Raw genomic sequence first — 12,560 nt, 5'->3', positions numbered from 1 at the left:
TCCTATAGCTGCTCTTGTCTATTCATTCTATAAAATATGTTTCATGCCCCAGCTTTGTACAGTGTTAATCAAGTTACAGCTCAGACAATAGCAACTCTGCTTCTATCCCTCCATTACAGCATCCTCTATCCCCTTTGACAGTGATTCCCTTTTCAGCCCGTAGAAAGGTCGGGGGGTGGTTCAGATACTGACTTAGTTTTCTAACATCCTGATCACCGGCCTGTCTTCTATAATAGCAATGAAATAAAGGCCTGCTCTTAATATTTCCATTATACCATATTTTACACATAGTTTTCCATTGTTTGAGCTTTGACTGGAGCTCTTTATAAGGGGGAATTCCAGTATTTTTACACCTGGGCCCTATATTCACATGTTTTGGTGCTTAAATGATCCATACTTACCAAATGTTTTTGAATCCGTCCAGTATTTCATCTGAGCTGACACCCGCAACACAGCTGCAGTGGCTGCAATGCAATCTGTTGGGGCAACTCCGACTGTCAAATGTCCACTGAAAGTGCTTGTTTTTGTAACTGACAGGCTAAGGTTGTTATTCTAGGTGTCTGATAAGATTGTGGAGACAAATCTTTTTGGAGACAGAGCTTTTGTGAGAGAGTAAGATCCTTTTTGTGGCCAGAAACACAAGTCTTGCTCTGAACTTTTGCAGGAAATGAGTTGGTGCAGAAGGACGACAGTGGAAATGTAAGCCGGAGTTTGAGAGAGGAGTTACTAGAGGGACTACTGGCAAGAGTTTATTGCCAAAGTCATGGCTGAATCTTTGACTAATTTTGAGACTCTAGATGGGGCAACAACTGACCTTGGGTGATTTCAGTGACACTTCTTGCGCAAGACTTGGACCGATCCTAAAACTTTTGGTACGTATCAATCATTTACACACAAATATATGTAAACATAGGGCCCAGGTTTAAAAGTAACATAATTCCCCTTCAATTACATCATCTCATTGCGCCAGACCAAGCACCTGACGTATAATAACTCACATTTTATTTTGCAGATATAAATTAAGCCCACCATCTAAGAATTTACAGTATGCCTCTGTAAGTAGAGTTAGTATGAATGCTTTAGTTGTAACATTAAGGGGCCTGGAAAGGCTAAATTATAAAATAATTTGCGAACAGAAGTCAAAGATACAAAATCACATTTTTTTTTTTCTAAATACATGTTATCTAATTTCATATCATTTAAATCATCCCTCTGCTGCATTAGGTTTATCTTGCAGCTCCTGATTGGGAACCACTGTCCTATGACCTGCATCCCACCCTGACAGAGACATCCACGCTTCTTCACACCTGTTCCCCCGCTGTTCACGGTATAAAAAATAATTTGTCATCCAGTCCTCCCCGCAGTACATCCTGTGAGTGTTGTAGCAGAGCGTTTAGGGTCTGAGCAGAGTCTGAAGCCTGAGGAGGAAGCAGGAGAAAGGAGGAGGAGGAGGGGATGCCGCTGCTTTGAGAAGTTGCTCATGGAGGTAATGAACTCCCTCTCTCCTGTCTCCCTGTACTAAAGGTTTTCACTGAGAACAAACCATGTGCCCGTGTGTTGATGCACGTGCATGTTTGCACATGTGTGTAAGAGGGGTTGTTTTACATTAATGTAACACGAAGAACTGAACATCTACAGCCGATATGGCTTTTTTCAAAGGTGCAGAGGTGCTACAGTTTGGGGTATTTCTTTTTTTAGAGATATAAAATGTCTTTGTTTTTTCAATCTACTGGTAGGTATAGTGTATGTTCTTATTCTGGAGATTCTTATGAGTAAAAACATGCATGCTGCAGTAATATTTCTGTGTGTGAATGTGTGCATTCAGAGGCTTATATTAGAAAAGTCTCTTATTCATAGCTACTCTTAAGTATCAGTTTTTAAAGCATTGAAGTGCAAGTGCAGTCAAGATACAGGCAAGAAGTAGCACAGGGAGGTAAACTAACTCAACTATCATATCAGTCTAAACTAACCTAGACTCTATCCCTGTTAGTAAGGCATGTGTGTTAGTGTGTGTTTGTGTATTTTAAAATACATTTGCTTAAGCATCTATCTCATCTTAATCAGTAAGATTTAGCTATTCTGTGGATTTAAAATAGGACCCTCTAGTGCCTAGAAGAACTCTAAATTATCGTTGTTTCTATCAGGACAAAGACATGTGAGTAATGGTGATGAAAGAGCAGCAAGGATGAATCAAATGTCCATGAAACACTCCTTTCATGTTTGTTTCTTTCACATGTTCCCCAGAAAAAAATAGAATAACAAATAAAAAAATTGAACATTTTTTTGTTGTTGCTGTTGTTGTTGACATTTTGTTGTGTCTCCCTGTCGGCTATGCTACAAGATGGAGGGAATGGGGGAGTGACATCGCCTAAGGCCAGGCGGCTCGAAGGGCTCAAAGGTGGAGTTGGTGATGGGGGTGAGGCGCAGCGGGGCGCCCGTCATCCCGGAGATATTATTGAGGCTGCGTGACTTCTCATAACCCGTGGCTACATGAAGATGACAAGCAGAGGTGAGAGGTCAGAGGTTAGAGTGGGGGTTATGAAGGGTCAGCATTAATGTTTTCATGATATGGTCAAGAGATAAGAGGTGAGGAATATGTGTTATTGGATTGGAAATGCACATTTTTTATGACAGTAGGAAATGTCATGATATATTCATTTATGTTATGAGAGCATTGCACATCAGAAATAGCAAATATAAACCATTTGTTACAGTTACAAGCATTTGTAAATGAAACAAAGTTGGAAAAAAAAGGTAAAGAACTCAAGACAAAAACCAGCCCAAATCAAGTAAAATATTTTAGACCAAAGGAGGAAGTTAGAAAAAGACAGACAGACAGACAGACAGATGGACGGAGGGACAAACAGATGGACAGACAGACAGGGACAGGACAAAACAGGAATATTGGTTACGAAAATCAGCTATCAGTTGCCACAATATCCCTTAGACACCTAGGGGTGGCACTCTGCAGCACCAACATCAACTGTTAAGGGGAGGGAGGATGCACTAGTCCAATGGACATACAGAGACACTTTTCATCTGCATCTCATTATATTTCTGTTCTTGTATGTCCACTGGACTACCTGCTCTGAGATTCCCAAGAGCACAACAGTGCTTTGTTCAGAAACAAGAAACACAGCCAGCCTCTGTGGTTTAATGATTTTGGGAAACTCAGAGCAACTCAAGTGGGTAAATCATCTGGAGCTGAGCACAGTTAGAAATATACACAATCCTGCATGTTAACACTCAATCTGTAAAAAAAAAGAAAAAAGAAAAGTTCCCTTCATCAGGGAATATTTTGATCTCAGAATCCAGGTGTTTTAGCCAGTAGGAACAACAGGCTGCCGTTAACAGGGAACAGTCAGTTAGACAGAAAGACAGACAGACAGACTGACCGAAGAGAAAACCCTCTCTAAGGTGAGTGTCAGGTAGGCTGTGTGCTTCTCCTTATTGAGAGGCTAAAGTTCACATCCACGCTGAGCAGCTCTGTAAGGCTGCATTTGGCCAAAGGAGTGTGTGGAGCTAAATGCTAACATGATGTTGAGCAGGTGTAATGTTTACCATTTTCACCAGCTTAGTTTAGTGTGTTAGCATTCTAACAAGTGGAAATTAGCACTGAGGACAAACACAGCTGAGGCTGGATTTTGGTTGAAATAGCAAGAAGTGCAAGAGTAAGGAGACCTTCAACATGTAGGGTCGATTATATTTGTGTAAAAAAGGTGGTTTATACTTTACATATGTTATTTACACCTGGCTGACAACTGGTCGCAACATTTGTTTCCCAACATATGAAGAAAAAAAACCCTGTGTATAAACTGGAATACTTTGACATGACTACTAAATCTGACTATGTAGCTGGATGTTTTAGGCCAAGAGGACATTTGTGATGTGTGACTTTGCAGGATATCAGCTGACATTTTTTTTTTTTTTACATGAACAAAACATTTTTTTAAATGTTTTATTTAACAGAGAACTCCAGGTCTCAAGAGGAAGAACGATTTCATGAAAACACGGTTTTGAAATTACCATATACACATCTTCATGGTACGCCAATTTGTTGATATATCTACAAGAAGCTAATATAAGGGCAGAAACACAGAGAGCTGCAGGGATGATGTGTTTTGTAGACTAATGTGAGAGTTAGCATTGCCCTGGTTCCCTAAACAAAAAGCCTAGTGCATTTTTCTTTTGGATTTTGGATTATTGTAGAAAATAACTGAATGCAAGCTTATAGTACTCACACATTTTGCTCAGTGAGATAATCTTCACCAATGAACACCACTATTATTAATTTATCTTAATTAAATTAAATCATCAGAAGTAATAAAAAATAACATTAGGCTACATCATGGTCATATGACCTCAAGGTCACCACCACTAAGCTTCTTACTATACTATACTATACTATACTATACACACTTTACTATAAAACTGATCAATGTACAAGTTGTAAAGTCAGAGTTAGAATAGTTTGTAACTAAAGTGGGCCTGTAAAGACGGACTAGTGAGTAGACGAGTCTCCGTGTTCGCTGTGATGACGTTTAATGTCCCCAACAACCTCTGTAGTCTCATTTAGACACTCGTTAGCAACTGCCGTTTTTAACACACAGAAGAACTTAAGTGGGGTATTTACTGATGTATTTTAATATCGTAATCATAATCTCTCAAGCTTGCCCACAGACCCTATTTCAGGCATTTAACCAAAAACCCATTAAAATAAAAACATTGATGTAGAGATGAACCTGAAGTGCAAAAATGTTAACTTGTATAGTTTTTTTACTCATTCCTGTGGCACTCTATTGGTCCAGCTGATTTATTATTGCAGCTTGAGAATTATGTTTTTTTTTCTTATGAGACAAAAACATAAACATACAAAACAAAAAATTCCAACATAAATGTGCTGTAGGGGGCGCTGTACTGTGATGGGCTAAAGAGCCTAAAAAACATTTCTATTAAGAATAATCTGTTTTTTTTAATGGGGAACATTTAGTGAATATATAATAATCTCCTCTGAAACTTTTTTTGTGAAATATTAAAGAACCAACTTACATACAATAAATTAAAAGAAATAGATAAATAAACAAACATTGGCCATTATTAGTCATACATATGAGATCTGGAAGTCTCAGTTATGAGAGACTGGCACCATTTATTTTACTTTATTCTTTCATTCAACTGGTTTTCCAAAGTAAACTCGAATTGTTGCCCCTGTGTCTCCACCTGCCTCTGGGTTTACTTCCACTGATTTTATTTCTGTCTCGCCAATGCAACTTGTCAGAGTGACTGAAGTTAGGAAGTCAGACAGAGCTGTATTTCCTAACACAACTTCAGCATTGAGATGTTTTTGATTTTCTGGTTTACAGTGGGGTCGATATGTAGAACAAAATCAACTTCGGCGAGTTTTATTTCACGGTATAATGTTCTCCCAGTTTCAATGGAAGCTGCCTGATGCTGAGTGTGCAGTGCCTGAGGTGCTTCCAGGCAAGCCAGCAACACAAAAACAATCCAGACACAATAAAATCAATTAATCGGTGTCTTAAAAATAGGGGCTGCTATTAAAGAGCTGTAATGTGTTTAGTTTACAAAGGTATAGATTAACTTCACTGTAGTCCTACTTTGAGAGAGTTATTGAACAGTAAGAGGAGAGGTAACACTAAAGGCTGGGTCATTGTACAACATACACTATACAAACATCTCCAACATGACATACAGAGGTAAGGCTATGTTCAGACAGACATCAACACAACCTTCTTATTCTTGTCAATGAGAGCACAGTTGTGACACAGTGGGTTTGCCTTAGCAAAGGCTTATACAACACAACAGGGTAATCCAGTTGTTGAACATGGGCCTCATTTAGGCCCGGAAGGCCGGTCGAAGTTAAAATTTCTCCACCTGCCATAACACTGTGCACGGGGCTATGGTAAGAGCAATATTCATTGTCATATAGTGGTGTCTTATAGCCATTAGAAAACTACAGCAGGTTGGCTAACTAGCTTAATTTACATCTGTAACATTTAAGGGCCAGTAGAGATGGTGTTTGCAACAGGGTCACATTGAAGTATTAGGATTAGCTTGCAATAGCTAATAAAATCTGCTGTTGCACCAGTCATCTTTTCAGACAGCAAAATTTCAAGTTACTGACTAGAAAGGAGAAGCTGTTTTTGTCTATCTGTGCATGATCCAGGACTTACTGTTTTTATTGTCACATAGCAAATATGATAACAGTGGCAGATTAACAATAAAAACAATCATTGTAAATTGTTTATTTATCTGCCAGCGTTATCATATTTGCTTTGTGACGATGGAAATCTTGATCTGAGTATGAACAGTAATAAAGTGGGCGGGGCTTAAAAAAAAGTCATTTTGCACTTCTTACAGTTGCACAAAACGGCTGTCACTTTTCAAAAATATTGTGTTTGAATGACTGAGGACTGACACAATATGTTTGAATAAATTTGGTCATAACCCGCTTACCCAACTGACATTGTTTTGTTCTCCTCTGTTGCCTCCCTTGTGTGACAAGTGAGGTGACATCGTATTTTTTGTCACCAACAGGCAGCTCTATTTTAGTCCAATTCAGTTAAGTTAGCAAACAGCCTCACCTTAATCAATGATTATGCTGTCATATCTAAAATACTCCAGCATTTTATGTCTCAGATGTGTTGTGATTAACACCTGAATACACACTAGAAAACACTGGTTTGCTCAAAACTTCAGTTATCAGGCATACATTTCCTTTGGAACTGCATCATGGTCTATTAAGGCCATACTCTACCTGTACCTTAACAGATTTCCCTATCTGTGGTCGGACATCACCACAAAATGCTGTTTTATCAGTTGTGTCATTCCAACAAACACATGACATTTAAGAAGTGACAAGTGTGGTGATGTCGGAGCTGACGTGTTGTGATTGGTGCTTTTAGCAATCTATGCATCAAACTCATGTCGTCCTTGGACAAGTCGAGGGAAGCGCTGACAGTAAAGTACTAAAGGGCATCTCTACCTTGCACCCTCATCACAAAAGCTACAACAATAAACAACTACAAATCAATACCCACATAACCCACCAACACATGATACACAAGAGTTTTTAATTACTCATCAACACCTCTCAGGAAGGGTTTGCCCTTGTGAGGTTAGTCTGCGATCAGTTTCAACTCTTTGGAAACATAAGATGGATGTGGAAGTGAGGCACTGATCTGAGACCAGCATGCAAGGTCAAACTCAGAAATAGAACTTTGTAAAATTGCTTTATAAGAGAGATGTTATTGTTTTACTGGCTTCCTTGAACAGGATTGGTTAATTTAGAGAGTTTGCCATTTTGCTTTTACTATTGACCTTGGGAAGCCTTTAAGCCATGCTTCTCCAAAATCTCTTAAAGTAAAAAATAGACAATCTTTCCTCCCCTAGTGTTTTAAGTGGTATTATTGTTGGTGAAGCCGTTGTGGAGACAATCGGATCGAACAATTCCTCACAGCAAAGGAAAACATGTGAGTTTATTCATTCATTTAGTCTCTAAGGAGATGTGAAAGCAGATAGATGTGATGCAAGGCTTCCAGCCTGACTGTATTACCAGTGACCCTTCACTTTCCCGGGAGATTTTGTGCCCAGAGGCAGACGAAAAAGCACAGTCAAAGCAAATTGAAATCTATCATTATTCATTGTATTATTACATTGTGCAATCAACATTTAAGTCATAATGATATTCAAGTAAAAAGCTTGTCTATTGTCAGTTTAAGTATCACATCTCATGTCCTATAGGCCTGAAATATCTTCGTAACAGAGGTTCACATGGAGAATCATTTCATCTGTAATTATTGTTTTGAGCATTCAACAACTTTTCCAGTGTTTTATTCCTCCTGTACTAATTTGTTAGAAACGTGTTGCTGCTCTCAAATTTACAAGAAGCATATAATTACAAAAATCTATAAGATTGATGAGGTAAAATATTACATATATTGTCTTTGTACTGTTTTCAATTGAGTATTATCACGTTGTTTTATTTATGTTTTGCACAGGGTCACAACATTTTTGGAATCTGGGCTGCAATATAGTATTATGGTACAGTATATAGAATACTAGGTATAAAGCCTGTGGAGCTATTTTTCACTTAATGGGCAATGGGAAGCTCTCTTAAACCTCAGGAGGCATTCTGGGTACCGGGTACCACAGCGACAGATCTGGGTCACCATGTTCTAAGGACCTGGCTATTCAATTCACTGTGTGTGTGTGTGTGTGTGTGTGTGTATGTGTGTCACATGTCGGTTAAAATGCATGAATATTAAAGTCTCTTACATTAGGGCATTAGGCCTCATATCTGAGAACAATAAATACTGAAACTGTATCATTTTCTTCATGTGTAAGGAGTCAGCATGTGATATGATTGTAGAATATCGTTCTGAAATGAACGACCAATGTAATGTCGGCTTCAGATATGCTTTGCATGTGTGTGCTTGTGCATTTGAGCATGTTTACTGTGTAACAGCAACACATTCTACTCTGTTTAAATAGCTGTGTTAGCAATGCCAAGTCCTGTAACCACAGGAATAAATCAGCAGCACTGCGGCTCTAAGTTGATTGGAACACACACACACACACACACAGGCACATGCACACACGCACACACACACTGAACGGTGGCAGTGTTAGAATGATTGGAATCAATAACCTTCAATTTCTAACACGCAGCAGCAACTTAAAGACTTTGGTACAATCCCTGATCAGGACTGCTCTCATCAGAGATGTTGTGAATATGATTCTGATTATAAACACAGATCTGCCCGACCAACATTTACTACTAATAGATGAACAAAGGCAAAACACATTATTGATCTGCACTTATATGTCTCATTGCTTTAAAGATTTAAATGCAGCGAATGCTTCTAGTGTGGCTCTCAGTGTACACAAAGTCAAGCAGAAAGGTGCTTAGCATCTATAATGAGAGCCTCTCTGCAGTTTGCTCTGCAGCACACGCAGCATCAGGCGGCTTCAGCTCTGATCTGACACTTACTGCGCCTGGTGTCGAGCTTGTGGCCTTTGAAGCTTCTTCGTCTTGTTTTTTCCTGCTGCTTCAACTGACGTAATGTCTTCACTGGCTTTAATCGTTTACTGCACAAGGTGGTAATGCATTACGGATAACTGTTTTTCAGTAATGTGATTACTTTTGTAATAGTGTCAGGGATGATACTTTGTCAGTTGCAGCAGCTCTTCTTTGTAAAGTGTTTAGTACAGAATGTGTAGATCATATCAGTAGACCCCACTGGGGTCTCTCCAGTTGCCTACAACTGGAAGCGCACACATCTGGTACTTTGATTAATATCTCTGTATTGGATTTACTCTGAAAAAAAAAAAAAACTCTCTTGCCTGCAGCAAACTGTCTTGCTGTCACAATTGTAAATTTTCCAGTGCCTTTGTAATCCATCATGGAAACTGGTGCAGCTTTCCGACAAAAAATACATTTGACAAATCTGTGTTTTGTGCCCTTATACATCTATTATTTACAGTAAAGTGGTTTAGTCTTTTGATTCTTTCTCTACCAATCACAAGCAGTGTTAGTGAACCATGAGAGCTGAGCCAGTGAGGATCACAAAATGGCGGATTGCCAATTTACAAACATGACTTGAGAGGTCTTTGCTGTAGCATTTAGAAATTTAGATGAAATAATCTGCAAAGACAGTAATCTGAAAACTGGGCACTTGGAGTGCATTGTAGGGTGTACAAATGATACATACTGTTTTACTATTCGGTGTTTTGGTGCGATTGCAAGTGTGATGTGACAAAAAGTGAAAAAACAAGTGCACTCGTTGTAATAATCATAAATATGTAAACAGCTCTGCATGTGTGCAATACAGACATCTTTTGTTGTTTGTCTGTTTGTTTGTTGCCTGAGGCCTCGTGCTTCATGGGTGGACACTCAAAACACTTGTACATAGAAATTAGAAATTATAATATTTATATTTTATTTATTATTTTAAATGATGTATTATTATTTTACTAATTTTTCAGTTGAAAGATATTATATTTATATTTTCTATTTATTTTCAATCATAATTTCTTATTCCATTTATGTTTTTCTTTTGGCTTTAGTGTCTTATTACTATTTACAATATGTGGCTTTATAGAAACGTACAAATTCAAATAGCCATCCCTTGTGCTGAACCTCACTTGTATCTTACAGTAGTGAATTTATAGGAGTCTTTAAATAGCAAGAGACTCGAGGTACCAGTGTACTGAAAGAATTCCCCAATACAAGATGTCTGATAGATGCTATGATGTTAGGACATGATGTAAAAAAAATTAAACAGGCCAATAAATAAATGGCATAAGTTCCCAAGCTCACAACACTTTTTGGATTTTGTTTTAAAGGCGACATCCTCTGCTCATGTTCAGGTTCATAATTATATTATGGGTTACTATTAGAATAGGTTTACATGCTCTAATGCTCAAAAATCGTATCAGTTTTCTCAGCACTGTATTCCCCCACTGTCTGAGACGCTCTATTTTGTTTTCAGCTTATACTGTATATAAATTATGCTGACGAGGTGTTTCAGGCACTTCCGGAGCAGTGTTTTTTGTGGGAGAGAGGAGCTCCAGTAGTGCAGACTTGAGGCTTTTTGACTTTCAAGACCTTTTACACACAAAAAAACCTATATGTATATATACATATATATATATACACAATAGGTATCCTTTAATGTTGTTGGGGTGGAGGTTACATTTCTAGATTGTTGCTTCTGCTCTCCATACTTGCCACAACTACACGCACTAAAAATCAGGATAAGAAGGATTGTAATGTTGGTGTAAAGAGGAGTCAGATACACTTTTGACAGGCACTGATCTGATTGAGTAGAGTAAAATTAAAGAAAAACAAATAAAATATGAAAACTGGTGGGAAAGGGCGAGATAAGAGGAAGGTAAAATACCCACTTAGTGTGTTTGATACGGTTTTAAATAGTGCAATCACATCATGATCCCACTTATGTTAAGCCAGTTGTTCAACAGTTATTAAGCTAAAGTAGTTTGATTACGTCAACCAATGAGATTATTTCTGGCCCCGGAACAGTTCTGTGTTTTCAAAAGTCAAACTGTGATTTCCGATTGATTCTCCTCAAAGCCAAAGCAAGAAGCTAAGCGAGCGCTCACAGTTTAGCAGCCTCTGTTAGCTGTGCTGTGGCGGTGATTTGTTGTACATACCTCCACTCAGTCAGACTTTAGTAACACAACGCAGGGGGAGAGACTGAGGAGGATAGCCTGAGGATGGGATGGATACACCAGTGTTAGAATGGGATGGTGAGACATGGGGGGGGGGGGGGGGGGGAGGTGCAAGGGATGATGGGGAAAGGAGGAAGAGGAGGAGGAGGGAAAGAGGAGGTAGAAGCAGAGAGGGAACGGGATGGAGTGAGCTAGTTTTTGTTCACACAACAAGTGACTTGGGAACTACTATCTCTGGACAGGAAGTAAATTACTGTACACTACTAAAAAATAATTGCTAATTTTATATAACTTACCAGAATCTTTGGTTTGTGAGTGGACATTTAATCTAAAATGACTAAAAAAATCTATTGTTTGGGATGTTGTGGTAACACCGTACTGCATGTAACGTGCAGGGTGATCGCCTTACTGATTATCTTACAATAATCAAACTTCTCACCAAGTACAGATGAAGTAATACAATATAAAGAAATAGAACTGGCTCAGGTACCATCAATACAGTATGTTGTGATGAAACTATACATACTGTATGTTCAACTCTATTATTAACTAAAGTTATCAAATTTAAAGGACCTGTCAGCACCACTATGTCATTTATATATAGAGATCTAACAACTCTGTATGACAAATTGAACTTAACTTTGTTAAAGTAAAAGGCTGGTGTTTGTTGTATATTGTATTGTATATTTTTTTTACTGGCAACAAATCTCATGAAAAGACCAAAATCAATAAGTCTGTTTTTTGATACTTTCTGTCAATGTCCGTCTGTTCCAAGCCCATTTGTTCCTGCTTAAGATAAAACTTACTGTAGTCTTGCTGACCTTGCTGACTGGACTTACAATTGCATTTATGTACATTTTCTGGCACAGTGCAATACATCTTCCAACTTAACATTACATTTGCACACCTCACTGCAATCTACATATTTATATGCATGTATGCCCTTAAAAGGGCACACTTTTTTTTTTTTACTTCTAAGCACTTGTGTTTGACATTTGTTTTTGCACTATTACTGTTTGAAGTGGTTGCATGGTGTGCTGATTCTGTGAAGTTAAATCTTATATCAAATCCACATTTAGTGCTCAAGTGAGTATTTAGGGCAGCAGGGTGGTGTGTGTGTGTGATTGAGTCAAAATAAACTGCAGTGTGTGTGTCCACGATAATAAAGGAACATGTCACCCAATGCAACATTGTGGCTCAATGGAGTGTTTGAAATAGTTTATGGAGCTCTATAAGACAGAGAAATGATCAGGCTGTGTTGCATATAACACCTGTTGCATAGTTTGGTCTTGAAATGGAAAAAATATAGAATATCACCAGACTTACTATTTAAAATCAACACTTACTAT

The 12,560-nt window shown here is 38.3% G+C and overlaps 1 protein-coding gene across 8 annotated transcripts in view; it reads right to left on the bottom strand.

The window, feature by feature from the left end:
* Positions 1–12,560, bottom strand: part of LOC311268685 (voltage-gated potassium channel KCNC1-like) — a 96,142-nt gene that overhangs the window by 19,939 nt on the left and 63,643 nt on the right. The window contains exon 5 of one of the 8 annotated variants that reach the window (XM_084372448.1): positions 923–2,486. The exons of the other annotated variants lie outside the window; for them this stretch is intronic. Within the exon in view, the coding sequence (XP_084228574.1) occupies positions 2,335–2,486 (152 nt within the window). The 3' untranslated portion in view covers positions 923–2,334. Of the gene's footprint in view, positions 1–922; positions 2,487–12,560 lie in introns of those variants that run through there. 8 annotated transcript variants of the gene reach the window in all.

Source organism: Pagrus pagrus, assembly GCF_965226575.1.
Source record: "Pagrus pagrus genome assembly, chromosome: 13".
In the NCBI taxonomy this organism is placed as follows: domain Eukaryota; kingdom Metazoa; phylum Chordata; class Actinopteri; order Spariformes; family Sparidae; genus Pagrus; species Pagrus pagrus.
This window is presented reverse-complemented; position numbering and strand designations above follow the sequence as displayed.